The sequence below is a fragment of the Callionymus lyra genome, chromosome 4 (assembly GCF_982586985.1).
Source record: "Callionymus lyra chromosome 4, fCalLyr1.hap1.1, whole genome shotgun sequence".
NCBI lineage: Eukaryota > Metazoa > Chordata > Actinopteri > Syngnathiformes > Callionymidae > Callionymus > Callionymus lyra.
Genome location: NC_141821.1, coordinates 19,472,148 through 19,499,860, shown reverse-complemented (window position 1 = coordinate 19,499,860; position 27,713 = coordinate 19,472,148). Strand labels below are relative to the sequence as shown.

At 38.5% G+C, this 27,713-nt stretch overlaps 2 protein-coding genes across 2 annotated transcripts in view; both read right to left on the bottom strand.

The window, feature by feature from the left end:
• Positions 1 to 23,273, bottom strand: part of bmp6 (bone morphogenetic protein 6) — a 50,000-nt gene extending 26,727 nt beyond the window's left edge. The window contains exon 1 of the mRNA XM_087789105.1: positions 21,988 to 23,273. Within this exon, the coding sequence (XP_087645231.1) occupies positions 21,988 to 22,402 (415 nt within the window). The 5' untranslated portion in view covers positions 22,403 to 23,273. The remainder of the gene's footprint in view (positions 1 to 21,987) is intronic.
• Positions 1 to 27,713, bottom strand: part of pdcd6 (programmed cell death 6) — a 160,993-nt gene that overhangs the window by 106,184 nt on the left and 27,096 nt on the right. The window lies entirely within an intron of this gene.

The following is a 27,713-nucleotide window of genomic DNA, read 5'->3' as shown; positions in this document are numbered from 1 at the left end:
ATCTGTTTCTCTGATTTCCCAGCTTGAGATTCAATTGAAAACTTCGGAGGATTCACATTTAGAATCAAAGGAAAGTGTTCACACGACTAAACTCTGATATACCATGACGTGATTTGTGTGAGACGCACAGGAAAAAGGGGATTCAGATTTTAGGGAGGAATTCATTGAAAGTGATTTAAAAGATGGTCCGAGCGATATACGTTTCGGCTGGAATATCAGGCAGCGATGTTTGTTTATAAAGCTAATGCTAACACTCTGACAAATGTCTTGCTAGAGATGGGAAGAGTCCAATGATAACTTTGATGAAAATGCTTGCTGATGTAGAACACTCTGGTTGTTTTGATTGACATTCACGTTGTGGATGATCTGACCCCGGACTCACACTGAAAGAGACCCCGACTCAAATTTCGTTGCCAGTTTCACTGCTGTGTTTTCTGTGAAATGACAATAAAAGGAATTCTAAAGTCTAAATTCTTTATAATGACTTAAAAAAAGAGCAGTTTTTTTTCAACTTTCAGGAAAGTCTCTTAACTCAGGAAATGGTGTCACAACATGATCTTGAGATCAGATCAGAAAACCTTTATTAGTCCCGCGAGGGGAAATTCGGCAGCAAGAGAAATAAAAACACCCAGAAATAAAAACGAGAAAGAAAATCTAAATGGAATAAAAGATAAATCTGCGCTATATAATATATACACAATCATATTTACATAAATAACAAGAGGTGCAGTTAAATAGTTATCTTGGTGTGTTCTTGTTGTGGAGTCTGTAATCCATGGGATTTATTCTTCACGTTTGGACTATTGTAACAGTTTATTTTGGTGTCTAAACAAGAAGGAGCTGTCTCGCCTGCAGTTAATGCAAAACTCTGCAGCGAGAATTCTAAGCTGCTCTAATAGGAGAACTCACATTTCCCAGATCCTTAAAACTCTGGATTGGTTTCCTTCAGGATACATTTTAAAATTCTGGTTCTTACTTTTTAGAGCTATTCGTGGTCAGACCCGACATCAGTGATCTGATCTAGCCTTTCACCCCTCTGAGGTCTGTGGATCAGAATCTACTGATGGACCAGACCACACTTCCCGACCAGAGAAGAGAAATCCTTCCTAAGCTTTGGAACGATCTTCCTCTCCCTCTGCATTTCATGGAGTCTACTGACTCCTTCAAGAAACATCTTAAGTCCTTTTTATTTGTGCAAGGTTTAATTTTATTGGCGCTGCTGTGTTCGTCTTTATGTTGTCTTGGCCTTTTAAAGCATGTATTTTAACTGTGTAAATTCACCAGACGCTTTAGCCATTCACTGCCTGAAGGATCCTTTGAACATCGGAAACTTGACACGGATAAAACAGAAACCAATCCTATTTAAGAGGCGCTGCTTCTTTGGTGTGGGTTCAGGGTGAGGATTAGCTAGCGCGGATAGTAGTTAGTACTCTGGATTTAGAACAAACCCACATTCTTTCTTAGTGAGTTTGTATCCTTTCTCATGCTTACATGCGTTTCCTCCAGCCGCTCTGCTTCCACAACGAAAAGTAAATTTATGACCCACTGACCTGTCCTATTGCAGCAAGTGTCTTGGATAACCCATTAACTGGAAGAAAATAAAGAAATGAATAAAATATTCTGGTTTAAAGTCAGTTCTGCCCTTTATTATTGGGTCTCAGCCAGGGGGTGAAGAGGGTCTTTGGTTTGATAACCACAGAATCTTCTGCTTTTTACAGATGATTGTCTGGTTCCTTTTGGTAAAGCTTTCAATTTACCAGTCAATCTATGCTTCTATTCTCATCTTTAAAAGAACAACAATGTGGAAACAAACTCTCCCTTGGAGATAAGAAGCTCAGTCATCCGGGAAGGACTGCTCTGTCAAGAATAAAAACCTTTTGGGACTTCTTGGCAAACCCAGGACTGGCTACCGCATGACCTGGGAATACCTGGGTATTGTCTCAGAAGACATGTCCTGGGAGAGATAAGTCTGGTCCATTTTACTTTGGCTGCTCCCCCTACTACCACACCAATGATAAGCGGTGAAAATGAATGAAAGGACGGATATATTATTGGAAAATCAGCTTTATAAATTGCTGTGCCCTTTCCCGAGAGGTTAAAAAAACAGTCCGACCATGAATCCCTGTTGCTCTCCTGGTCTCCAACATCAACTCCAAGTTCCAAATGTATCTTTTAAAAGAAGCCTGTGACTTTCTGCTGGTGGTATCTTCGTTGTTTGCAAAGCATAAGATGAACATCGCAGGCTCTGATGAAGTTATCTGAATATGGATACACCAAAAAAAACCACCTATATCATCTAAATATGTGTAATTACTAATGTAAATATACAGAAATAATTAAAAACATGTTGTTTTTCAAGTCTAACTAAGACATTAGGGTCAATAGACTGATGTTATTCTATGTTATGTTTTGTATCCTTTTTAAATTCTTTGAGTTATTTCCTTTGATCTATGCTCTTTACTTTGTTATCTTTGTTATCTCTTTGCACGTTGGTCTTTTTATTTGCACTTTGTTCTTGCTTTTATGACATTTTTGTAGGCTAATTTCCCGAAGGAAATCGCCAGAGGGATTAATAAAGTTGATTTAATCTAATCTAATCTAATCTAATCTAATCTAATCTAATTTTATCTAATCTAATCTAATCTTAATGTTTAAATATTGTCTTGGCTTTATGTAATAGAGCAAGTTAATACTTAGGACTATTATATTCCATTTAAGTTGGCAACATATAAAACATTTCTAAAGCGTATATGTTTACCACACAATAAAGTGAAAAGTTACTGTATATTGAATCAATTCAACGAAAGTAGAAAAGGAACCAGGAGATGTCGAGACTAAGCAAGAGACAAGGCAGCAGAGGAATAAGTAGGGAGTAGGTCTGAGCTATAATTAGAGGAGAAGAAGACGGAGACAGTGACTGAGCGAGTGAGATGGACAGTTTGCAGATTCACTCTGAGACGATGATTGACAATGTTCTTCTCCAAAATAGTACATCTGGCACTCACGTTGTATTTACTTCTATTAACTGAGTTAAAGGCAATTGAAAAAAAACGACTTAAATTATCTTTTAATGTAAGTTTTGACACAAACAAAGCCATGATATGATATCTGTATGTTTTATTCTCACAGAAATAGGAGTAAAAAGGATCAGCACTACTCACAATTTTACCTACCATGGCCACCAAAATACACTTTAATAACAGATGTTTTACACATAAAAATGTTGCTTCACATCTTGAAATTCTACTCATGACCCACAAAGTATTGCAACCAAGGATGGGAGACGAAAACAGGAAAGTAAAAGGATGGAAAGGAAGCGAAGAATTGGAGCAACCTTCAATTATAGAATTATCAAGTCATACCGACTCCTGTCCCAGGCTGCAAATGGATAAACCAACAGCAAATGTACTTCATGTCCACGGAAGCATGAGAGGAATCCATCTGTGTTTATGCAATCACAGCCCATAATCGGCCTGTTTTCTTTCTCAGACACGATGGTTTCAGAGGTCAGCTATCTTCAAGTCCTCCATTTGTCGTCAATCCCCTGAAAAGCAATCTAATTAGAGGCTCGAGTGCCAGCAGGACTTAGTAGTTTATAGAGTAAATCTCTGCAGTTATTTGAGGGAAAAACATCAGTATAAATATGTGAAAATATATAAATACATGTTTTGACCAATGTTTGAATGCTACAATGTCTGTCTTTAATCAATGGACAGTCTCAGGGTCGTAAACAAACAAAATCATCCAAAATATGTTGTTTAAAAAAAGTTTAATTCTCATATATATTGATATTATTATTATTAGTATTATATATTGATCATAACCAACCTTACTTTTAATGTATTGTCACTTTTATTTTTTCAATTATTCTCTATTATATTAATAGGTAAGTGTTTATAGTCTAGTTTATAGTTTGCATTTGTTTGGCAAGAACCTGGCGATACTGTATGTATCACGATACATGTGTGATGATACCATATATTGCGATACAGTAGGAAAAAACCTTTATTGTTTCTTTTAAAAAAAGACAAATGTTGCCAACAATTTGCCGGAGGTTTAATTGCTGCACAAAAAAATGAATACATGCTGAGAATATTTGAGTGTTAATTGTAAAATAAAACATCAAATGATTGTCTTTTATACACACACTATTTCAACATAAACCATAAAATAACTTTGAATTCATATTAAATATTATTTCAAAGGAAAAAAAAAAATATATATATATTTCTTTTTCTTTTTCTAATTAGCTATATATCGATACAGTGCTATTGAATATTGATACAGTTTTGGAAATAAAAGTATCGTGATCTATCGTCATATTGATATTTTGTTATCCCTGGGTCAGGTTGACCCGGAGGCCAGAAAGAAAAAGGTTTTTGTGGTATCCCTTTGCTTCTTCTCAAGGTGAACAACCTCCACCACTGCATATGTAATTCTATGGGAAACCCTCAGAAAAACCTCAGTCCTGACCAAGTAAATATGTCAAAAATATATAAATTCACCATTTGAACACAAGTGATACTTGTTTTCGGCCCTACGGGTCACCCTGACCCTGAGATAAGACAATGGTTAATACATATTTTAAAATAATGATTTACAAAATGTCTGCTTCTTTCAGCAATTTGATGGCCCAAAACAACACCAGGTATTTTATCTAAAATATATATGACTACCTTACCTCAAACTGAGCAAAGCTTATGCATCTTACTCTGAGTACAAACTCATGCTGAGGTCTTTAAAGAATCTTTCTTACAGAGTAAATAATCAGTCTGATTTCTTTTGGCTCAGGGCAGAACATTGGGGTAGATATCGGGGTACTAACATAGTGGTTCAAGTTCCCCCGGGACTCATCATCATCATCATTTAGTCAGACCTGTGAGCCTATGTATGTTTATGAGCGTGTATACATCCTGCACTCTGATCTTCTTCACTGGACCGGCATCAAAGTGCTAAACTCCGTGATGCATGTACGAACACCATCAAACAGGCTGACACGGCCCATAAAAGCCAGGTAATCCAACAAGAAGAAAGCCGACACATTAGTCCAGAGTAGGATGTGCGGCCGTTAAAACCAGCCAACAAAATATACACAACATAAACCATGGCATGACAATGTGTACACTGAACACTAAACGTAAAGATCTTATGTGGAGGAGGGCGGTCGGTTTATGATGTTGTTGTCGAGACTGACAGACAGTATATCAATCTGTGAAGCCACATACAAGTCGCTGATATATTTTCAGTTTTGTAAACAAATACAACCAAAAGTATTGCACACAATCTATAATGGTACACTTTCATAAATGTACCAAATGATGTGCGTCCTCTATTACCTCCCACTGGTCAGAGAACCTCACTGGACGGACAAGACCTCGTGAACAAAAGCTCATCTGAGTCAAAATCCCAAATTTAAATAGTATCGTGAGGCGCGCGATCTCGAGACACATAAACTGGGCATTAGCTCCCAAAACAGAGTTCTCTATCATCACTCAGGTACATTCCATTAGAGATGATAAAACGAGATGTAGACCTAATGTCTTTCGGAGACTTTCAAGGGTGCAGCATGTGTGTGGGTTTTGTGTGTGGAACTAGGAGGGTCGGCGGATAATTTCCTCTAATTGCTGCTCCGCGGGAGCTCTGCTAACAGATATATCCAAAGCATGGCTGCTGGCCGATGTCGTATCAGGTCTACCATCGCGGGGCTGACAGCTGAGCGGTCGCCATCATCGGCCCGACAGTGAGTCTCCCTGTGAGTCATACCTGTGTGTCAGTGGTTGATAGGAGTTCCTCTAGTCCAGAGTCTTTATTCAGGATTAAGATGTCGCCCCATTAAACTCCAGGACTTAAGACAGCGTTAGCTGAATGTGTCTGGTTAACTTTTTCAGAAGTAACACATCATGTTGTCTTACTTAACCCCCGTGTTGTCTCTGGGTCAAGATGAACTACCTCCACCGATGCATATGTATTTATGGGAGATAGGGAGGTCATTCATCTTGACAGAGACACAGCACAAGGGATAGAATGTACACATTTGTTTTCAGGCCTCCGGGCCACCTTGACCCAGAGATGAAACAAGGGTTATAGGGAAAAAACTGCCAAACACTGCAAAAATGATTGTTTATATTATTTATAAATGTACAACTATATTATTTAGATTTAGTATATTATACGTACACATCCCATCCCAGTATTTATTTCAAAAACGTTTAATGTTTGTCTTTCACATTAATGTCTCAATTGGTTATAATAAAGTATAGGTTTGTTATTTAATTTTTGGAAATCATCATGAATAAGATTTTAAATATTGGATTCAAGTTAATTGGTTTTCCTTCCATATGTGTTGTGCCTCAAGAACAACAATAAAATCACTTAAAGAAATAATAATAATTTAGAATAGCCAGAAAATCTAAACGTTATAGGGTATGTACAGCCTTAATCAAGATTTCGTTTTGTTTTTTAAATTAAACAAAACACAAAAAACAACTAATATATCATTATTATTACTTCTACTGTAACTGCTACAACAACTTCTACTAGTACTACTCCTACTACTACTATTGTAATAATAATAATAATAATAATAATAATAATAATAATAATAATAATAATAATAATAATAATAATAATAATAATAATAATAATAATACAAAAATATACCTAGTATAGTATCATTGATATAATTCCAATGATTAAATTGATTGAAATTTGGTTATAAAATGGGAAACATTTCAAGTCTTGGTAAATAGGACTAAAATAAATGTATGACTAAACACACTTTTGATCCCTTTAAATTCATTCTTGAAACATGTTTGTACTTGATGTAAACACTGAGCATGTATCCACCACAAAACAGTCATACAATCTATTTAAAGGCCACCATTCCATCTTCTCTGATAAAGCGTGACAATCTCTTCTGACTCGACAATCTGACTACAGACTCGGTGCTGGAACAGTTGCAGCCGGCGACTTTGCTTTTTGAGAAATACTTACAGTAATTTATGGCTCAGTAGGCTTTGTGCCAACCAATAAATCCAATGCAACAGTTGAGATTGTCAGGATTAACTGTCCTCTGGTAACCATGGGATACAAGGATTTGGCAGATTCTTAAAGCTATATATAACATAACATTTATCTATCCTGACTGATTATTGGTATTAAATGAAACCCCTTCCACACATGGAAAGTCCATTGTAACTCTCTAAAAAGCTATTAAATTGATAGTTTATAGAGCAAGTCAATGACCGTGACATTGAGGAGTAAGATTGTTTTTTCGCTTTTTAAGGAACCTCTGTTCTTTCTGCACAATATTCTGATGTTCAGCTCTATTTCATCCATGATTTATGGAAGCTGCTCCTTTTTTTTTTTTTCTGACCACAGAACCAGCTCCCCGGGCTTCCCTGTAGCCCGGTCACCTCTAGGTCTGAAGGCAATGTTCCGTAAACATTCAGGGGACCGTCACGGTTTGTCAAGGGAGTCCATTTTAAGCAAAACATGTTTGTCTGTTTAGTAGTAATTGCGGCTTTTTTTCTTTCCATTTATTTCGATCCATAACAGGTTTAGCTGAGTGCAGCTGGTAAACTGTGGACAAGTCATCACTCACCGTGATTCTTGACCTTTCCCCACCACAGAGTTAATGAAGCGTAGTTCTTCCTCAAGCATAAGATCAGGTACATTTGGAGTAATGGGAGGAAAAACACATACAATACTCATAAACCTTATTTTCAGGAGCAAATTCTTTTCCATGGTAATAAACTGACAACGTACAGTTAAATCTTTCTTTTCCCCACTGGGAGAAACAATGAACATTTCTCTACCAAAGATTTCCTTCACACTACTGGAATTAAGAAATTCCACATTATACACTTAATATTTCATACATACTTTTCTGTTAGACTTTAATAAAGGGAAGATTTCCTTTTTTTTTCAGGTTTGTGCGTGAGTAAGTGTGCATGTGTGCGTGTCTGCGGACTGGTCAGATTTAGAAGAGGAAGCGAGTGTCAAAGTCAAGAGATTGATAACTCCTGAGGGGACTGATAAATAACCAAAAAAAAAAAATCTTTCAAAGACAAAAAAAAGCAGCTGTTTCTTAAAATAAAAAAGCAAAGGTATCAGTCTATTGGCAAACAAGTTAGAGAGCCAGTTCATTCAGTCCACCTTCATTATTCTTTACGCTCGCAAAGACCGCTTTAGCTCAACTCTATTTTAGAATTCTAACTGGCTTTGAGGTGAAGAATCTGATCCGTGGACAAATCAGCAGAGACCGACTGCGATCTTCGACATCATCGAAAACCCTCTGCTTGTTTCGTATGCAGGCACCGATCCAAAAACAGCAGAGGGAAACAAACACCGAAAGATAACGAAAAAACCGGCCATTATTGAAGCTCGAATGAAAAAAGCTTTAAAAAAAAGCTTTTCATTTTACCAACACTATATCACTGAGCCAATCTTTTTTTTTCTGGAGGATACAAAAGTCAATGTGGTTGAATTCCAGGTGGTGCCTGATCCACATCACCTTCTCAAATTTAAAATATCAATCGTGAAAACAAGTTTTTTGAATCATCAGTTGAGGACCATTGTCTCAGGATTAAGGATTTTTTATTGTAATTCCATTTACCGTGGATGGAGATAAAGTTGTTAGTCACATTTTTTCGGTTTCGTATTTGTTTTTGAGCAAACAGTTGGAGCTCTGAAGCTTATCTGGATACGTGCTGAATTCAAAACACAAGCCCTGCATTCATCAGTCAACCTTAGTCAAAGACATTGTTAAAGTAAATTGTTCTAAAGGTGATAATAAGAAGCAGACTTGTGGAAGAGTTACTGAAGCATGTTTCAAGGCAATACAAGTTTAGATGTTCCTGGGCGGTTTCAAAGTTCATTCTAAAGGAAGGACTGGGTAGAGTTTCCCTTGTACATCCTCAGAGATAAGCTCCTTTTATCCAGATTTAAACATCAGAAACACACATCAGTGTTTATCCCTGGTACATTTTATCCATCTCTTCTTTCACGATGACCTCAACAATCTTCTCCTCCTTGCGTCATCATTCCATGCCAATCAACTTCAACATCTCGCTGCTTTGTCCTCATCTCTTCCTCCCCGTCTTCCCTCCATACCTCCCTTCTCCGACTGTTTTCCTGTCAGTATCATGTTTGGAAAGTCAACCCAGGGGTCAGCGGAGGGCTCGTAAATTTGTCAGCAGCAGCGGTTGAAAGGGAGGCTACTTGCTCTGGTGGGTCAGAAGCGCCGGTGCTCACATGAGGTCTTTCTCTCAGTGCGGACCGGCGGTTGTTTTTTCAGGCATGTCCTCCTTTGTGAGACAGCCAGCCTGGGAATATGTGTGGGGCCCCGAGCTGGTGATCCATACAGAGTGATTTAATCGGATCATTTTCAATTTACTTACATATCGTCTTTTATTTACACTCAATAATAAGTGTTTTGATCCACTCGCCTGTCTGTGCCAGCTGTAGGTCCATGTTCAGACAAGTCCAATATAAGCCACTAAGACCCAAATACTTTCCCCTTTGACACCAGCACAATTACTTTTTTCCTCCAGAACTGGACAAAACTTAACAACATCTGACTGGCGCCAGACCCCCTCGCTTTGCTTTGCAACACCTAAAAGGATCCGCAGTCTTAACGGCAGAGCCTTAAGGAGGATTGAAGTCCTTCAGCGGTTTGAGCAAACAAAAGTAAATGAGCTTTAAGAGCAAACCCATTAACCACATGCCTTCTGACTTGCACCAACGTGCGTATTGTACAGCCCCGACCTGAGCCTCCCGAGCCCCGGTTTACTGGACTCTAACCCGCAGTAGCCGAGCTAGAGATTTAAAACATTGTAAAACATAAAGGTTTTTTTTTAAATCAGCGTAAATGCTGCCATGTATTTAAAAACATTTCCGGTGTAAACTACTGAGCTAACATCTCAGATACTCTATATCAGAGAAACTACAAATCAGGTTAAGATATGTGAACCACTACAAATTGCACAACGTAAACACAAAGACATTTATATACACATAAATGTGCATAAAGGCCGTAGAACAAACAGGCTACTTCCTCTGCTCCCGCAGCCACCAGAGGCTTTAAATCACCTTACATCGTCCACAGTTTCTCACCACTCACGCATCCTCTGGGTGTTTTTCTCTTTCCTTCCCTGCCTTTTCTTTTGACTGCAGATAAATCCCAGTGTCTTCACCGAGGAATGCGAGCGAGGGAATGTTTGTCCCGACACTTTGGCCATTCCTGACCGTCGTGGTCATCTCCATTACCAGAGAGCAAACGCCGGCTTCATTATCGTAATGGACGTAGTTGACTGGCCACACAACGACACGCTGAGTTCAGCAGTTCACAACCTTTAGAGCGCCAGTGGGGGGAAATTCCTAACACATACCTACCGGTGTTTACTAAATGAGCTTAAGACCTGTACTGTGTTCTGCTGCATCACATTAATCATCAAAGACATCCAATGTTAACCCCTGCAGATTGTCAGTTCAACGACTTGCACGACCAGAAGCTGAAGAAAGTTTCTGGGGCATATTTTCTCCAGTATGTAGGTGATAAGTAGAGCTTGTGGCAGTCAAAGTATTCTTTAATATCTAAGGCAAATGACGTCGGACCTTGGATAGGAAGATGGATAATTACATTTCCCGAGAGGCCATTATAAACCTGCTGTGTGGTTCCATCAAGCTAAAAGGTTAAACTGATTTTGAAAAATAATCCTAATATAATAGGGAAACCTTTGAAGAATATATACAGAATTATATAAACATACCCTCATTTTTAAATATAATTGTTTACTCAAATATTCTTAATATAAATATATAAAAATATGAAAGCAATAAAGTCCTAAATCACATGTTTATAACTAGTGAACAAAGACAAAATAAAATTAAGCTACAGGTAGTTATGTACTGACGAAGCTTCATGAAACAGTGTCATATTGTTTGGAGGTCAGTAGGTAAGGTAAGGTAAGGTAAAACTAAGGTAAGGTAAAACTTTATTGATCCCTCAGGAGGTCTCCTTTGGGAATTTGTTTGTGTTCGGTGTGCTGTAAATACACTGTCGACATCCCCCTCCTCTCCGTATGAAACGGTCAGTCAGTCGCTGCGACCCGGTGACTTATATAGTCGTTAAAAAAATAGCCTGCCTGTTTTTTTTTTGTTTTTTTTTTTGTTTTTTCTTACGTGTGGATATGCAGAGTTTCAATATCAAGTACCTGGGACAAAAAAATAAATACTAATAATTGTAACATCAATGGCGATGAAACTTAACTAACTGCAAATATTTGTACGAAGATTTTGTTCGATTTTTTTTTTGTTTGTTTTTTCGGGATTTTTGAGCGATTTGTTCTCTGTGTGCGAGGTGACGTCCACGCAACTATGGTTTTTTTTTTTTTTTTTTTTTGCCTAAACGCTTGGTTTTTGCCGTAATAGCACTCTGAATGTTTTCATTTGAGAACTTGTTTTACATGACAGAATGATTGAACTGATTCTGGATTCCATGTATCGAATAACTGCAATTAATAGTTTAATTAATAAAAAAAAAAATTAAAAAAAAAAAAAAAAATTAAAAAAAAAAAGAAAAAAAAAAAAATGGATGCTCGTGTTTAGGTGGCACCATCAGTTTAAAAATGATGTGATGTTTCATTAGAACAGTTGTTCAAAACAAAGGAAAATAGTGCAGAGACCGCCATCTAGTGGACTCTGAATAAAATGACACTGCTTCATGAAGCTTCATCAGACCATCACTAGTCCTTACCTGTCCACTCTTGATCTAAACGACGTTCTAAGTGTTAAGTACTGTGATGTATTATAAGAAAATGATGTGTGAACTGACATCCCGAGCACAGTTTTATCAAGATTTTGCTTGAGGCCAGATGTTTGTGAAAAATTCCAGCCGCTTAACATCGACGTGCGAGCGTCATGTTGATTCATTGTGTGCTGATACCAACTGTGATACCCATGTGTATCCACGTCTCCCCGCTGAGCGTGAAGATTCCAAATACTTCCAGAGGCAACAGGTGGTTTCAACTTTCAACAGAGCACATTTACAGCTCACGTTTTATTTGCAGTTCGCAACAAAGAGTTGTGGGAAATTGAACACTTGTTTGCATCTTTGTCTCCCTTTGCGGCTCTTTGTCTCTATCGCTAACATATACAAACGTCATGCACACAAACACAAGCTTCACACAAGCACACACGCTAATTCCTGGTTAATGATCTTCTCTGCGAGGACAGTTAAACTCAAGACGAAGGCTGACAGCTTTATAGCATTTTAAACACAAGCCAAACACACACTTGGTCTTTGCACTTGAGGCACAGATGCGAAACACCTAGACACACATGGAGGGAAAGGAGACGATTGAGAGTTTGAGGAAAATCAATCAAAGTTGATAAACAGTGTTCTTTTCCAAAACAATAAACCGGTCTGTCGGATTTTTAATTTATACAAAATACATACTTTTTAACACAGTCCATCATGTACACAGAATTGTACAAATAATTAAATTACAACGACTGGGAATGTTTTTGTTGACGTCAAACAAGCTGGGTCGGATATTTATTGCTGTTCATTTTGTGGGAGGAGTCGGTCGACTATCTTTGCTACCACCGACAAAAGTCCATCATAGGTATATCTGGAAGACGGAAGAGTTGGAGGAGCTTTGGTTCTGTTAAAGTCCATGGCGATAAAACCAAGTTATTCCAATGAGCCAATTCCACTCGACTTTGTAAAAACACAACCAATAAAACAGCTTCTGTAGATCAAGAATACAGTGAACTGGAGTCAAACATGGGTTGTTATATTCTCACAACTTGACCTTTGTTAGCTTAGCGACATTACAGAGTTGTCGACGCTTTAGCTGTCGAACCTAGCAACCCTAAAATTTGTTGAATACATAACAACACATGTAGTGCTATACAATGAGTCAGGATTTCACAAAATGTGTGGGCAGGAATTTAAAGCCATACAAGTCAATGAAAAAACCTTAAGTATCTTCATTGATCCAGATAAAAACCCAAAGTGCCACAAAATGTTCTTATTTGTCCTACTATCAAAATGCCGCTGCCTCGTTTTTTATCTAAATGTTTGGCTTTTAAATATGATTGCTGACAGTAATCCCAAACATCCAGCAGGTGGGAGAAGCATTAATGAATGTTCTTGCGCAACACATTGTAAGCAAGTGCTTGTGGCCACCACCAAACACAGCGTAGAGTCAGAACCAGACTTTATCTCCAGTAATGTAAGAACCATTTTATGAACTGTATCCTTACCCCTAACACCACCAATTTGTAACGATGTTTCCCTTGTCCTGTTGACGATATTTCAAGAAATTACATTAAAATCGGTTTTTCAGTTATTTTGCTTAACAGAATACGATCAAATAACGTCTATTGGTGGAAGACATTTTTTAAATTAATGATACAAGAAGTGATTGAGTGTCTCAGAAGAAAGAATGACTTACTTTGTGACCCTGGTCTAGAAAAGCGCTCTACAAATATCAATTTGTTTCTTACTTACTTCTTACATTGTAAACTCACTGGTTTTCATTTCCACATTCATACAGACTCTACAAAAAGGTGACACATATCTACAGATCTACGGACTACATATCTGTACATAAAATTGCTATATGAAGATCTCAAGAGGTACACCACGACCCACTCGAGGTGCAGCAAAGCAAAGAGCAAATTCCTCACCGTCTGCGCCGGGAAGTGATAAATGTTTGTCGCTAATCAGATGTTCAACAAGGGTTATCAGTCTCGTTCGATCGATTGTTGCCAGCTGGGAGCACGTTTAACTTCACCTCACTTCACACTCCGTAATCACACGGCACTATCTTTCACGCGCAGGAATGTTCGCGAAGACGAGAGGAAAGAAAGATAAATAAAACATTAAGATGTAATCTTTCTGCTTATACCCGTCACAACTGCCAACTTGTGAAGTTGAGGAGTTATTATGGCGTGAGGAAGGGGAGATAGGATCAGGGTGGGTGGGCATGGGTGGGGGGAGGAATGATGCGTTGATGTGCGACAGAGATGACACAAAGTGTAAATGGAATGTTGGGTTATAGATGAATTCCCAGGTGATTACTACTCTTTCTAAACAAATATAAAACATAAATAAAATGTATTAATTTGTGGTTTATTGAAATTAAATCCACAGTGACCTCTTGGGAACAGGACAAAGAGTCAAAAGGTCGTAGAAAGCCCCCGGGGCCACAAATTGGGAGGTCTGCTCTAGACAATAGAGTTGTCCTGAAACATGTCAACTTTTATGAAGAAAAGTCTGGAAAATACTTGTCGACTCAACATGTTTCTTACATCAATGCTGCTTGTTTCTGGCGAGTGATTCGTGTTTTGCCAACGATCCTGACAACTGATACCACTTGAACGGAAAAAGAAGCATTTTCAAAGTTTCTGTGACGCAGTAAGCAAAATTATTTGTATATCTTGGATCGTTCTTCACCGCGGAGCAGATTGAACTTGTAGCTACAACGAAACATCAGATACCGTAAACAGAGGAAAACAAACACACGGATTTGTAGGTTTGCTAAAGTGACTTTTCTCACCGTGCTCAAATGTTTCCGACTTCCAAGTTTATGTCATTACAAATATTTTGCATTCTTGACTTCACTTTTTAAACCCACTCTGTTTAAGGTTCACAGAGAGTGTAGATGAAGGAACGGGTGGTCCTGTACAGGAAGTGGTTCAAGATGGGTTAGAGACATTTTTCCCAAAGCTGCTTTTCTGCATCAGTTAACAATTAAAATATTGACCAAGAACCTCTGAAATGACATAAAGCTGTTGATTAAACTAAGTCAAATAAGTCCATGGATATTTGTAATGTGTTAGCATGGATTCAATAATTAGATAAATTAAAGTGTGTGTGGTATTGTAGCACATGAAGATGTTTGTTTTCTTATTTTTATTAACATCTGTGTAAATTAAAGTGAACAAATCATTGACAATTTTTTTTTTTTTTTTTTAAATGAACACCCATAACCATAACAATTAAACATAAGTAACTTTCCTTGGCATATTGAAAACATAATAAACATCAGCTTGTCTTCACACTTTTTTAAAAACCTTTAACCCTTGTGTGAACTCAGGGTCATGGTGACCCCAAGACCTGAGGTGAACGACCTCCCTGGCTTCTAAAGATACATATTCAGTGGTGGAGGTCGTTCCCCTTGATCCGGAGACAACACAAGGGATACCACAAACACATTTATACATGGGCCTTCGGGTCATCTTGACCCAGAGACAACACAAGGGATACCACAGACACATTTGTACACTGGCCTTCGGGTCATCTTGACCCAGAGACAACACAAGAGATACCACAGACACAGGGATAAAAAAAGGGTTAAAACAAATGCCAGAAGAACACAAGCGTGGCGAGAGTTGCCAGACGAAATTCTGGTAAGCATCTGACCACTGTCTACTCTTTCATTGGTTTCCATTCCATTTCTAAAGAAATGTAATTTAAATTTATACCTGTGTTTGGTCATTCAGAGGGTGACTCGCTTCTGGTTTTTAAAGTCAGTTTCTTTGTAATTGTGATTATGGACAATATTACTTTCAAAGTAAAATATAAAATCCACAAAATTATTTGTTTTTCTTTTCATTTTATTTCAAAGATCAACAAGAAAGTGTCAAGCCAGAGTAATTGCAAATGTTTCCTAAATGTTTTTACAAAAATACAGTTGATCAAATCTGCTGGTCAAACGAAGATTTTATATTTCGAAAACCATGGGGTTGAGAACTCTTTCTCTGCACTTTGACGTATGAGGGATTAAACATTAGTATAGGACTTCCATGCGTCTCTCATCACACGTGCCCCCACTTGCTGTCTGATTTGAACGGCCGGGAAGACCCGGGCCGTCACAGTTAAATGCAGCTGACACCGGAACAACATTTGGAGTTCCTGTTCTTTGACCCAAGAAACCAATGCCATTTCTGTGCATCCTCGAGTTACCAAGACCGCAAGAGAACCACAATACCACCAGACGTGTTTGGAATAGCACATTTTCCAAGAGCCAGCTATTTTAGCCCTAAAAACAAGTAAAATGTCACTCCCAGCTAATGAAGTAAACACTGAGTGTGTTTGAATTTGACTGGGATGCACCCTTCTAATATTGGCAAGTGTCTCCCCAAGGTTGTCGGGTTCATCCATCCGGACTGTAGAACACTTTTGAATGAGACAAATCCCAAACAACTAAATGAAAAAAATCCACCAAAATTTACTAGAAAAGCAATCACAGAGCAAAGACCAGTAGCTGATTTCCAAATGTTTTGCTCAAAGACAATAAAGACAGAATTTTTGTACCAGCAATCTCCAAACTTACTTAGAAGAAGCGTTATTTGATGTCCAATATATGAAATATAAAATAATATAAACAGTGATTGAACTAATTCAGAAGTTAAATAAATAAAATAAAGTCATTTTTTCTGGGTGTGTAAGTGACTTCTGGTCTTTCTGCAGCCAGCCTCAAGTGGACGCTCAATGAAATGCGGCCTCTTAGACTTGGCTTTTCAAAGTTGAACCTTGAGTCTAACACAGTGTCACTTTAATGGAGCTCAGTGGAAACAGGACATCCGCAAGGCAAACAGCGACGAACATGCTTTTAAAAGAGACGACCATGTAAAATGGAAAATTTGAGTCTGAGCTCTATTATTTTCTTTCCTCAATGGGTCATTCCAGGAGAGTGATGAAAGCTTTGGGTGAGGAGGCACGAAGGTCGACATGAATCAAGAAGTGAAGAGCCATATGGAACACAAGAAAGTCCACTTGAGACTGGATGTAATGCAGGGGCTCTTAAATCTGTCTGTGACCTCCCGGAGAACGCTCGGAGCTCCCATTCTGGGCTACTGATGGAGCTGGCTGCGACGGACATCAGGTTCGAGCCAGAACTTAAATCACCCCGTCATCCTTTTATTCAAGTCAGTCCATTGCCCCATCCGTCCATATATATATCTCATTTAACTGAAGGAATTGAGTTACATTCATCTCCTCGGCAGAAGTGAGTGTTGCTTATTTATGCAGGTTTATCCATTCATCTCCTCGGACCGATTAATTGTCTTTCTTTCTTTTTGTCCTAATTTTGATTTGTAGTCTCGCATCGGCCGCACATGAATTTCAGCCCCGTTCTGTGACAACAGCTCGGGACCACCCAGAAGTGTTCTCCAGTTGTCTTCTTCACTCCACAAATAAAAGCGTTGCAATCTGGCCGAGGCACGCATTAAAAACTCATCGGACGGCGATGACACACAGTAGTCGTGCGAGGCCTTATTTGCAAAGCAGATGGAAAGCCTTGGCCTGTCCGACATTAATTACAATCACATTCAGGGAGGAAGCCAGCCGTCCTCCGGGGCGGCGAGGACTCCTCGTACGAGACGGGGAGAAAAGGCAACGCAATCCCCAGGTCGCCGCAAACGGACTGAGAGGGAATCGTCAGAAGATGCACAGGACGTGATTAATCAAAGTGGAGAGCCAGATGTGCAACCACACAGGAGTATAAATGCAAGCTGACACAGTGCAGGGACGACCACAGACACACAAACACCACGCTACCAGCGTTACACCCCCATCCACAAGTCCACTCTTTCTGTGTGAAAGTCTGGTTTTCATCACGTCTTTGAAGCAGCATCAAGAACTGGCCGATCTGTACGTGATTGGGTTTTTTAAATCCCTTTTTCCACCTTTTTTTTTTCGAGGTCAATTAACTTCACCTCTCCTGGCGAAATATTGAGGTGTTTCAAGCAAAGCTACTTATTCTCTGCAACATGTCTGGGTCAGAATCAGCACCTAAGGTACATCTGGACAAGATGCTAAAGCTAACCTCGACTGTTACAGAGAAGAAGGAGTCCCACTCTTCGCCTCCATTTGTTCGCCCGTCTGACCAGCATTCTTTCGTCGCTTCATCCGTCTGTACCGCTAGCCTAATGGTTATCAAAGTGGGGGCCACCAGAGGGTGCTATAAAGGCCTCAGAAAGATCGAGGGAAGGGAAAAATGCAATTCAATACAAAGTAAATACAACTATTTGCTCTGATCATCCAACATAAAAACTGCCTTGATCTGTTCAACTTTCCGATTGCATCTCAACCCACTGGGACGATGTCACATTCAGTATCCACCTGGCTGTTTGCGCCAGTTAACAAGTAGCTTTTAGCTAGCTAGTTATCTTATTTTGTCCTGTTCTTATTTGTTTACTTTTAAAAGTATTGAATGGGAATATATACAGTACTGAACCAGTACTTGTTAATCACTTGATCCAACATGATTGACATCCATCACCACCTTTATTTGTACAGTTGTGGCTCGATCCGTCCTTCCCTCCGTCCACCAGTCAATTAGAACCTTTGTTTATTTGAATGTCCGTCATTCAATTCTCTCTCTGAACCTTCATTCACCCTCTGAGAGAAAGTCTAGATTCTTAAATGATTCACAGTTTGTTAAATGGTAAAAACACCTTCATGTTATTTTTAGATTTCTTTTTAACAACAAGGGTTGACTCATCCCGGAGGACTCTTGCAGTCTGCCGTTGCTATTTATGAGAACTTAAAATCAAATTTAGAAATGGACGGTCGGACAGACAAAACCCTTGTCATCACCACAGGCATCGAACAGCTTCTATTTTCTTGTTGGAAAGAATTCCAGCGAGCAGACAGCTTTGAGGGAACGGCTTCTTCCCACAGCAATTCAAACCAGTCAGCATAACTATTTCATCACCACTCTGGAACTAGATTATTTCAGTCAAGCCAAACAATAAGGACGTTCTGTAATTTCTGCGAATACGGTCGTCGGTTGTTGGGCAAATTATGCTACTCAGGGGCGCACGGTGGCGCAGTGGTTAGAGCGATCGCCTTACAGGAGGTTGCTGGTTCGCTTCCAGGTTGGGAAGGATCCAACTTGTGACTGCACTCCGGTTTCCTCCCACAGTCCAAAAACATACAGAGGTTGATTGGAAATTTGGGGAAATTGTCCTATACAGTGTCCCATACCTATGGACAATTTCAAGTGGTTGTTATTCTTTGTGTGTTCTGCGACAGACTGGCATCCTGTCCAGGGTGTCCCCTGCCTCTCGCCCTATGAATGTAGGATAGGCTGCAGCCCCCCTGCAACCCCCATGAGGGATTAAGTGGCACAGAAAACAAATGAATACACTACTCTTTGAATATCTGTCAAAATGTTCAGTCGCTTAGTTTGAACATAAATAGTTGGACAAGCAAAAAAAACAACCTTTTTTACATAATTCAACTGAATCCACATTAAAATATTCCTTTATTATTCAGTCGGATTTCTTCTCTGTATTCCCATAATAATGTCCCAGGTACCACGGGAAACAGGCTTGGGACACCCTGGACAGCTCATCACAGTCAACCACTCAAAGAGGTTAGATTAGATTTTACTTTATTAGAGAAATTTGTGGAGTAAAATCAAACTTATGGGTACCAATAACATCTGCTTGTTTAGGGACAGTAGGAGGAAACCAGAGTGGGGAAACCCATAAAAGCAAGGGGTGACCATAACAATACCACACGGAGGAGTTTGTTCCGAGGGACGTCGAGCTGGAATCACAAGCATGACGTTTTAGTCTTGAGGCTTCAGAGGAACCTGCTGTACCATCGCTTTGATATGAAACCAGCGTACCTGGCTTACCAAGCTCAATCATAACCTCACTCTATTTAAAGAACTGTCCTTCAACCAGCAACCTTCTGGATGTCACAAATCCAAACATACCTTGACCAAAAGTCAAAAAAACAATAAAAGACAGTGCAAGTCTCTACGGCAAATAGAATATATCCACACAAAAAAAACTACCACTGGAGCTGAGGCCTTCTCTTTGAAGTGAAATATTAGTGCTGCTTAAAGGCCATTCTTTTTGTTTATCTTTGTTTACAGTGATCCAGTAAACACTGTAACTGCTAATGGAGGCGAGATCCGACTTCCAAGTTGAGACTACTGATGATTAAAGTGCAGCTCTTTATCCGTGCTAATTAAAGACTTGGGAAACACAAACATCACAAAGGAACTTTACACAGAATCCACCAGTGGCTTAGCTCGAGTTTTACAGTGAGATTATGAATTTAGTTTAACAAATAACACAGGGTTAGTAACGTTACTTGGAAACCATGAGAGGGGACTGGACAGCAGTTTGGTTTAATGAGGACGAAATTCATAATGCTTGCCTTAAAAAGCAACATTTCTTTATTTCAGTTTGATATTAGGCAGCTGATAAATTTAACCTCATTATCCGTTAGTTTTAATCATTTAGAAACTCTTTTGTTCCACTGAAGAGGAAGAGACTATTTGTTGCAAAAGGTAAACATTGTTGGAACAGTGCGGTGCGGAGAAACTCGGATAAGCGGCTCTACAGTGCTGGCGGAGCACAATAAGCAATATTAATTCAAACGTATGAATAACAATAATAATCAAATAAATACATGAAAAAAGTTGTTTTTTTTAATAGAATATATTTAATCATATAAAGAGTACATTTGTTAAATTTAAATCAGTGTTGGCAAGTGAAAACACATGTAGATGAAAACAGATATCTTGAATATTTAGGTTTTTTTTTTTATTTTAATTATTAATGGAATCAATAATTAATAATTGATGGGTCATCATATAGAATCGTTTGCTTTTCAGTCATGTTTATTATAAGAGCTTCGGAAAATTGTGACGTCAAAATATATTTAGTTAACAAACAATCAAAATTTCTGATTTCAAAATAAATGTATATTAGAATTGTACACGATCGAAGTTTTTTAATTAAGAAATAAAAGTAAAAAATATAATGTGAAAACAATGATTTATGTCAGTGTATCTGCAGTTTTACTTAATATTATGTTACATTCACATCAGGTATTTTCAACAGACGTCCAAGGGTACATGGAATTAAAAAATAAACCAAAAGTTAAAATTGTAAAAATATTACTTTTGAAATGCCACACAAATAAAAACACCACAGAGTAAGTAGCGTAACGTTTTTTTTCTGTCTGCCCATCAAAGAGGTTCTTCATGTTGTGTTAAACTGGTTAAAGATGAAGACTTTTATTTTTAACGACTGAATGAGATAACTCTCTGTTGATATCACTGTTTTTAGTTCTCATGTCATCAAATGGCTCTCTTTGAAGAAAAGTTTGGACACCCCTGACTCTAATTTTAAGGCTAAATAAACTGTCCATTCAGGAGCCAAATCTCTAGCATGTTTACCCTTTTTTTTTTTTTTGCTAGATTCAGTGTGCAAAGCATTAAATTGACCGAGACAAAATAGACAGCAAACTATTTTGATAAAGTATGTTTTGACTGTTATATACAATGAAGGATATTTTTACATTTCATACGACTGGTTTTGCTAGTCAACACCAGTGCAGTGATTCTGTGGATAAAAATAACCATTCAGCCCTCACTTTCTTTATATCCATTTTAATAACAATAGCGTTTGATATTAAAGTGACAGAAATACATGGAATTGTGTGAAAATAAATGTTTTAAATGGAGTGCAACTTGTCTGTCACGGGATTTTAAATAAGAAATATTATTTTCTAAAATCAAAATATTTCATTGACACATTTATTGTTGTTGTTGTAATTATAGTATTGAGCGTGACATGTCTCTTAAAATAAAGTCAATGTTAAAAAAGTAGCTAGTTCTAGATTTAGTTTTAAATACAAAGTGGAAATCGTAGAATGACCAACTCACATTTATTTGGTTCATATCATTTCTTCTATATAATTCCAATTATAATGATAAAGAAAAATAACAAAATTAAATATGAACAATTGTCTTTTTTCTAATAATAACCAATGACCCGACGCAAGATAAATAAGTATTAGTAATAATAAAGCCAGTTACGTGATGTTTCGTTTTTCATGTTGCAACTCTTCGTCATCTCCCTCCAAACGTGCGTAATGACGCACATAACCTTAAAACCGAAACTGATCGCTTAGAAAAAAAGAAAGTAAAAAAAACTTCTTACCTAAGTTGACGAAGCTCATCACCATGTCCGCGTCATTGAGAAACGCGCTCTCCTGGTACGTGGCCAGGTGTGGACTCTGCGTCGTGCGCGGCGGCGACTGGTACCTCTCCAGCATGCCGTCCACCTGGGACCTCTCCTGGCTGAAGATGCTGTTGTAAAGGTCCAACATGAACAGTGGCGCCGAGTTGTATTTCCCGTGCGACAGATGCGGTCTGGGTCTGTGCGGCAGCCCGAGGATGGACAGGATCTCCTTCTGCATCTCCCTCTTCTCGTGCGTGCGCAGCCGCCGGTGGATGAAGCCCGGGTGCGCGTCGTTGTGTCTCCCATCCAGCAAGACGTGACTCCCCGTCGTCGGGGAGACGCAGAAACACGCGCTGAACAACAATCCGACCAGGACGAGACAGCAGCTGGTCATTGTGTTTCCCAAAAATCTCCAGAGAGTCTTAGTATGTTCCGTTCACCTCTGGCAAGTCCGGTCCAGTCAGAAAAGCTCATGCGTAAAGTCCGTCTGTGGAGGATCACAATCGATCATCAAACTCCCTGTTTTCAAGCCATTTTCTAATACTTTCCGAAGCAGAAGACGAAGAAGAAGTGAGATGTGGCTCCTCTTCTCATGTCGGGTCCCCCCGGTGAGCGCGTCGCTGCTGCTGCTGCTTCTGCTTCTTCTTCTTCTGGGACAAAGTGCACCAAAAACTCGCACTAAAACTCCGTCCCTGCCTCGCTCGTGTTCGAGGGCCCAGAGACGTGCACGCGAGAGGCCATGTCAAGAAAACTTCGTGCGTCGGTCACCAACTCCTGAACCAGGCGAGAGTCTGAGGGGGATCAGCAGGTTGCAGTCCATAATATTCCTGCGCACTTGTGTGTGTGTGTGAGTGTGTGTGTGTGTGTGTGTGTGCGCGCCCACTCGGTGCGAGGAGGAGGAGCTTCTCATGACACAAACATTGAAGCCTCACCACCGTACAATAGTGGTTCCTTCGCGCATGAGCAGAACGGTCTCCTTTTTTTAGTGGGAATAACCAAATATTTACGCTCCGTTTAAATCCTGTTTTTTTTTTTTTTTTTTTTAATTAAAAATAAATAAATTGGACCAGTCTATATTTATTTAAATCACACTGTAAATAAAGTAAATTATAAAATAATTTGAGTAACTGCTTTAGCTACACTCGTGCTGCCTTCAGGTACACACTACTGAGCAGGAGAAATGGTTCTCCTGTGGTGGAACGACCCCTAACGTTGGAAAGTGAAACAGCAACTGACTTTACATCTATATCAGGGGTGCCCAGTTTTTTTTTGTTTGTACCACGGACCTGTTAAATATCAGGATTATATTCACGGACCGACAGAAAAAAAAGTCCAAATACATTAGCATCACCTGTAAAAAAATATATACACTTACTTGCATGAAAAAACATCTCAGTTTATCAGCAAGAGTTCTAGACTGATTACAACCAAATGTTTGTGTTTTTGCATCGATCTATGTTTGATTGTATGCAGATGATGGTGTTGTGTAAGTGTGAGTCTCCAATGTGTGAGCATGTTTGTGTTTTTAAATTATTTATATGGAAATTTGGACTCGGAAACAGAAGTTTTATTTCTGGGGTTTGTGTTTTACAAAGTCACACGATAATGTCAGAGAAAATCAGTTTTATTTTTTTAAATGAAACATATTTGAGGCAGTAATAATATATATATATATATATTTCATTTTATCTTGTAAATGGTAAATAGTAAACATCCTCCTATCAGTGCATCAAACCTGTGTTATGTCTCCATGAGCTCAAGATGCTCAGATAAGACTCCGAGGTGTCCAGGTCAGTGCTACTGAGCCACAGGCTTATCTGTGTGTGAGGAATGAGAACCAGCATCAAAGGTGATCACACCACACACACACACACACACACACACACACACACTCACACACACGGACAGACAGGAACACACACACGTGTAATTTCCACTTTTTATTATTACAATGTTTGAGCTTGAACGATTTAAAATAACTATAGGTTCTATATTTATTTATCTTTTTACTTAATTTAGTGTAACAATTCAACTTCTCAAAACAAATAACTATTCTGTCTATTCCATAATTATTTTTTTTTGACAAATTTGAGTTTCTACAATCGACTCTAAAAATAAGATATAGAAAAATCTTCCTCTGTTATCCTGTTAATACAACGTTTTTTAATAACCCTATACCATAAGTACCTACTTTCTAATAAAGTTTTACCTTACCTTACCTTACCTTAATCGAATTTCATGCTTTTTTAGGTGAATTGCGATCTATTGCTTTAACTTTAAAATACTGAAGAATTGAAAAAAATGAGCTGTGGAAAAAAAAATTACTAAAAGAAGTATTTAACTATAATGAAAGGAATATACTCAAAATAATTATGATTGAAAATATGTAACTCAATGTATTTGTATTATAAAGTTTCTTTTGAAAATACATTTTTGTTTAAAACTATGCATCAATCAATTTAAAGTCAGTTTATTACCTGACATAAGGCGACAATAAGAGAATACAAATAGCATTTATTTGCGATATATTATGATAAAGTTGTCTATATTTTTTGAAAAAATAAAAGAATACCTCTATATGTTATGTTATTTGATTTAGGGAATTTCCTGCTAAAATATGAACTTCTCTCAACTTGACCCAGAAACGACATGTTTGGGAAAAGCTTTGTTTTGCACAGAAAACACTGTAAATAAGCAGCAGGCAGAGAAGTGTGTGTATGTGTGTGTGTACCTGATCCAAACCCACAATAACAGATCCAGAGCTAAAAACCGCCTGCAAGTGATTCATCAACTTCTTCTCTTTTTTTTTCCTGGATGCAGAACGACTGTTTTTATGAATGAGAGCTTGTTCCTGATTTATACCTCAGATACACAGGCTGAACTGAACTCTGACTCTACCTTCAAGTGTAGAAGAAGCATCTTAAACATTCGACACCTTTTATAATCTTTGATTTGTCCCGAAAAAGGTCCACATGAGTGCATGTCCCGCTTGTCAGAGCTGCTGAAATTGATGGTGTGTGAGCGTGAATTGGGTGATTTGGAAGCAGTAGAGGAGACATTAAACAGAGGTTCTGTGTCCTGTCATCACACCGTCTAGACAGGACAACTCCTAGACCTAATGAGGTCTGTCTCTTAGCATTACTGACACACACAAGCCACACACACAAGCGCGCAAACACACACGTTCACTCTGGGCTAAAATGGCACCACTTTTTCTTTTTTACTTCAATTACAGCCTCTTTACAGAGGAAAGGTTAGACAATAGCATTTTTTACCTGTTAATTAACTCGATCTTTTTCCTGTTAAATACATACATTCTACTTTAATAACATCATTGAACAAATTATTCAGTAAAAATAGTGAAAACTAATACAACATTGATAAGATATGGTGAAGAAACTAAATATAAAAAAGCATGTTTTGAAAATAATTGACTTTGGGCATAGCAAAAAATAAACTTTCGACACGAATAATGCTTCAAAAACTTCATGAGGCAGTGTCTTATTTTTAGATCTCAGTAGGTGGCGCCCTAATCTTATTCTTATCTAATTCTTTACTAAAAGATTACGTGAGCTTTCAAAAGAATAGCTGTTAAAACAATAGGACATAGAGTGCCATCTAGTGGGCTCTGAAAATAAAGACTAGTGATGTGCTTGTGAAGCTTCATGAAACAGTGTTATGTTGTTTAGAGATGGCACCATTAGTTTAAAAATGATGTGGTGTTTCATTATAACAGTTATTCAAAACAAAGGAAAATAGTGCAAAGAACGCCATCTAGTGGACTCTGAAAATAATTACACTGCTTCATGAAGCCTGTCTGTTTGTCTGTATGTTTTTCCGACAGCGAAGTTCAATGAAACATTGAATCTAGGTTTAAAATAAAAAAATATATATAAATAAATAATTTAGTTGTTATTGTTTTTGATTCATATTTTTATTTTTGGAAGCAGTGAAATAGAGATGGGTTGAGGAAGCTTCATGAAGCAGTGTCATTATTTTCAGACTCCACTAGATGGCGGTCTCTGCACTATTTTCCTTTGTTTTTAACTGTTCTAATAAAAAATCAAATCCTTTTTAAAACTGATGGCGCCACCTACTGACCTCTAACCAACATGACACTGTTTCATGAAGCTTCATCAGCACATCAACAGTTCACACTTGTGTTTTTTAAATCACTTTTAAAAGCACAAACATATTTTTGGTTTAAATAAAAACCCCAAACTTGTTAACTTCACTTAGACGAACAAAGTTGTTTTATACACGTCCAGAATTCGCTAAGGTTTCAAAAAGCATAAATTCAACCATTCAGATTTCGATACTGTGACACTAATTCAGGAAATCCAAGGCATTCCTGAGCCAGATACAGAGCACTGCAATTCTTCCCCATGCTAGAAAGCTCTGGACGAAGCTGAACCAACTGAAAGAACTGGCTCTGCTGTAAAATATATACATATATTTTAAATTCAAAAACTCCTGCTTCTTATGGACCCAACAGAACCAAACTAAAGTTATAAATCCCATTTGTATTTATCGTCCCCCATCTCTCCGGATTCCAGATCTATATCATGTCCAATCAAAGACAAAACATCTAGACTGTTCCAGGAGGACACTCGATTCCAAAAAAGAGTGGTATAATGATTTCAGGCGTCGTACCAACAACCCCATCATTACCAGCCTCCGTGGGTCACACTGGCAGCATTACGCCTCCTGGCAAACAACAAAGTCTTGGACCGGATCCAGCTCGGTCCCATGAGGGGAAACTGTGTTTCACGATGGCACACTTTGATGTCCTTCAAGCGTATTTAAGCTGCTGTTTCTCTCTCTTCCTGATGATGAAAGTTGGACTAAGTGATGAACCCTTGGAGATTGGCAATTACGGCGGGAGTGTGGGAAAAACTTCCTAAAGAAAAAAGTATTTTCCAAGGCAAGATGGAGGAATAGATTGAGCCTTAACGAGCACATGGGTGGATCTCAAAGAGTCGTATGTAGGTTAAGGAGACTGGATTACATGCCAGTTGTTATGAGAGCAGTTTTTCACTTAAATATCGCTGCCTAAAAGAACTCGTGGAAAATGGCTAAGGACTTGAAACCGGCCGGCAGCGAGGACGCAAATACACTTCTCATCTGTTTTGGATTTGAATCCCCAGTCTGTATACTCACACGAAAAAAAGTGGCTCCTGTGTTTTCACATGTTTGATGTTGATGAAAAAGCATAAATCTTCAGGTGAACTCACAGTGACACCACTACTGAGTTGGAGACATTCAAGTTAAAGGTCGGGGCCATGTTGTTTTCAAGCCATCGGGTCACCTTGACCCAGAGATAAGACAAGGGATACCACAAACACATTTGTTTTCAGGCCTTCGGGTCACCTTGACCCAGACTTCACACAAGAAATACCACAAACACATTTGTTTTCCGGCCTTCGGGTCATCTTGACTCCGAGGTAACACAAGAAATGCCACAAACACATTTTTTTTCGGCTTTCAAGTCATCTTGACTCTGAAGTCACACAGGGGATACCACAAACACTTTTGTTTTCCAGTCTTCTGGTCATTTTCACCCTGAGGTAACACAAGGGATACCACAAACACATTTTTTTCCAACCCTCTGGTCATCATGACTCTGAGGTAACACAAGGGATACCACAAACACATTTGTTTTCAGGCCTTCGAGTCATCTTGACCCAGAGATTAGACAAGGGATA